Below are 3,622 nucleotides of genomic sequence, written 5' to 3'. Positions count from 1 at the left end.
CCCCCCCCCCCCCCCCCCCCCCCCCCCCCCATATACACACACACACACACACACACACACTCAGTTATTTGTATAGCAAAGCCTAGTTTTGGGCCTGGATCCTGCGTATGCAGCACGATTCTGCATTAGCAGCGAGATTTTTTTTCTGCAGTGACATTTGACTGGGTCAATCACTCGGAGTCAAAAGCACAGAAGTATCCAAAAAATGAGGCCTTCCTTACAGCGGAGACAAAACTTACAGGTGGAAGCCAAGTAACTAGGTGTTTACTCACAGCTTAGGTGAGTGATGAGTTCCTTCATGCTGTGCCTTCCACAACCCCAATCACTGTCCACTTCAGCAAGCGCATCCTGCCCCTATAAAGGGCTCTGAGCTCTTTCCCGGTGACAGCAGCAGACACGCACGTATATTCAGCTTGGATACCCAAGGAAATACATCACAGTGTTACTGTCTCTGCCTGGCCACACCAGGAGCTGAGCCCCGTGGCTGATTTCAATCAACATTAGAGAAGGCAAGCTTTTCAAGCCATCAGTCTCCCATAGTTTTCACAAAAATGGGCACTTGGTAGCGGAGAGAAAAAGCAAACAACCCACGAAGTACCTGGGCTAAACCATACCACGAGTCCACTTCTTATTAGACACCAAAAATCTATACATGATTTCCAAAAGCTTCACTGCAGATTTGGGCTTTATTTAGCCACCAACCTCAGCCAGCCACAAGATAAAATATACCTATAGAGCTGTCTGTGATTTGTAAGTATATTTTAAAGTATAAAGATTTTATGTGTGTGTATATATATATTAAAAAAAAAGGTAATTTAAAGTCTATTTTAAAACATTAGAATCTGTTACGCCCCCCGAAATCTGCAGGCAGCCCAGCCATAACCTAAAGCTTCTAACGACCTGACAAGAGCCGCACGTTCCCGCAGCCCTCTTCCTCGTGTGGCTGGCTTCCAGGGGGCATGAGAATCACGTCCCCTACTCGAGGGATGGCAGATTTCCAAAGCCTTTCCAGATGTTTATCTTGGCAACCTCAAATTCAAATATTAACAGGTCCAATTAGCAGCCTGGCCACATCTGGATCTTGCAGATGGTTACTGGGTACAGGTGAGGAGACCAAACAGGAGCAGGTCCTGCAAGTCATTCCATCATAAGATCATTCCACCCCTGTCCTACACACGCGATGCTGGCTGGCAGTCCCCACCTTGGCTTCGGATGCAGCTTTCTACGCGTTCCCGTACCATCAGGGAAGCTCATGTGTTGAATGAACGGCTCGGACCAGGCAAGACGTGATGGCCCAACGCAAGGAGCAGCTGCTGGGCACCGTGGCGCACCCTCATGAGCTGGGTCTGGCCAGGCCCCAAGGGGCTCTGCTCAGCGCTGCCCAGGGTGGCTTTGGCAGGGCACATCTTCACGGATCAGGGCTAAACTGCCAACCTCGGGTGGCACCAGGCATCACGCAGACGGTGCATTCCTGGTACGGGACAACACCCCGGGGAGCGCTACGCTGACGGAAGCGATATCTTATATATCCTTACAGGAGAAAATCTTCACTCATCTTTCCCCCTCTTCTGTCCCAAGTTTTCAGTCCAAAATCTAATCAAATTCAAACTCCTACATCAAGTTTTGCCTCTCGAAATTCTCTACAACATTAACTCGAAATCCAGTAGCCCTGCACCCTTAGAAGAAGATGCATTTTAGGAAGCAGCGAGGAAGCGGCGTGCAAATTGATAGGAGACCTTGCGATCTCCGTAATGAAAGTCCTAACGGCAGCCGTTGCCGACAGTTATCTGATCGCTGGTCGTTACTCATCAGAGCACACCTTACACGTAACCTACACGTCTTATGGCCACACGTGAAGTTTCTGCAACGCACGAGTGCACACGTATGCGTTAGCCTGAACTCTCGCTGCCGCCATGCAACCTGCACAGCTCAGCGTTTAACTGTTCCACAGCCATGGGGGCAGAGGGGGGAGAAGCTTTAAGGAGCTGAAGGGATGAATCAGTTCGTGTCTGTACCTACAACCTCAAAGGGCACAAACAAAATCAGCCAACTTCAAGACCATATTCCCAGGTTTAAAGTTAGCCATGTACCTAGGCAACTCATCGAGAAATATGTATGTAAAAGCATAACCCTGACAGCCAGTCTTGAATTAGTCTATTTTTCTAATGTCTATAAATCCGGTGCTTTTCATTCTGAAGATTTATACCATTACCATTATTTTTCTTGACAAACTAACTCCGTTGCATGTCCTAGATAAATATAGATGCAATTCTGATCCATATTTTGAAGGGTATCTTTCAAATCACCCTCTCTATTTAGCTATCCTAAATATGGCAGCCTGGAACATTACAGTACTGAAAAGCTACAGAACTACTTGCACAGAGATTCTTGCAATGTTTCTAACCCCAAAATTGCCACTAATGCAAGAACACAATTAGACTGAGCATTTACAGAGCACAACAAATATCAGACTAGGCGGTGCATTTGTGTACTAGTGGGGATTGAGAGCTTCCCACTAATCGAAGGGATTTATTTTAGGGAAAGGCATGTGACTACATATTCTAAACAGCTTAGATGAACTCAACCAAAACGGTTCAGCAAAGCAGATGTCCAGGCAGCCCGTCAGAGGCACGCAAGCAGTGGTTAATGCATAGGCAAAGCGTGCTACGATGCCGTGGGCGGCTTATATCCAATGTGAAAAACATTCACAACTCGCTGCCCAGTGAGCGAGTGAACGTCTCGCTGCGGTCGCGCACCAGCGAGGAATTTCTAGCTTGGTTCGGCAATGAACTGCAATAACCAGTCCCTGGGGAACCGGGAGTCACAGACTACACAAACCCAAGTTGTTCGGTGTTAACTATTGATACAGACGCTCGAGAGCAGCTCCTGAGGGAGGGATGGCGGGGGCAATGCTCCTGCTGCTCCTCCCTCGTGTCCACAGATGCTGCGCCCGACTGAAAATCAGAGCGCACACACACGTTTCCGAGGCGGTTGCGCCCCAAGCACTGCTTCTTGACTGAAGCACCCCAATGGCTCATTGTAGACCACTGTGCCTGTCTGGATCTCACTAGTGGGGACAGGATCGGGTCACCCCTTCAGCGGGGACAACACGCAGCTTCTGCCATCGCGGGCTGGGTATCACACTGTTCATCACCCTCCCAGCCCCTCCGGAGTCACCCTTACCTCCGTCAGCATATGTCTCGGTGCCATAGCCATCCTGCAGGCCATTATTCCAGGTACCTTCGTACTTGGCTCCGCTGCTCGTGCTCTGCCTCGTGCCGTACCGTCCCTTAAAGCCATGGGTCCACTCGCCTCTGTAAACCCACCGTCCTTTGGTCTCGATTCCTAGGCCGTGCCTCTTGCCTTGGGACCAGTAGCCTTCGTAGGTGTTGCCACTGGGCCATGTGTATATGCCCACCACTTCGAAGCCGTAGTTCCAGGAGCCCGAGTACTCGCCCTGGCCCTTGGGGCCGGTGCAGATGCCATGCCCGTGGGCTTTGCCCCCTTCCCAGCCCCCGCAATAGGCACCTCCATCATACAAATCAAACCTGCCGCCGCTCATGGTACCCTCCGGTGCCCCCTCAGCCGGGCAGCTCTCCCAGGGGCAGAGCTCCGGGGCGGC

The 3,622-nt window shown here is 50.5% G+C and overlaps 1 protein-coding gene across 1 annotated transcript in view; it reads right to left on the bottom strand.

Moving 5' to 3' along the window:
• Window positions 1-3,616, bottom strand: part of JPH2 (junctophilin 2) — a 36,238-nt gene extending 32,622 nt beyond the window's left edge. Inside the window, exon 1 of the mRNA XM_009282226.1 lies at window positions 3,184-3,616. Coding sequence (XP_009280501.1) covers window positions 3,184-3,562 — 379 coding nt within the window. The 5' untranslated portion in view covers window positions 3,563-3,616. The remainder of the gene's footprint in view (window positions 1-3,183) is intronic.
• Between the last annotated feature and the right edge of the window lie 6 nt (window positions 3,617-3,622).

The sequence above is a fragment of the Aptenodytes forsteri genome, unplaced genomic scaffold, assembly GCF_000699145.1.
Source record: "Aptenodytes forsteri isolate BGI_AS27 unplaced genomic scaffold, ASM69914v1 Scaffold149, whole genome shotgun sequence".
Classification (NCBI taxonomy): domain Eukaryota; kingdom Metazoa; phylum Chordata; class Aves; order Sphenisciformes; family Spheniscidae; genus Aptenodytes; species Aptenodytes forsteri.
This window is presented reverse-complemented; position numbering and strand designations above follow the sequence as displayed.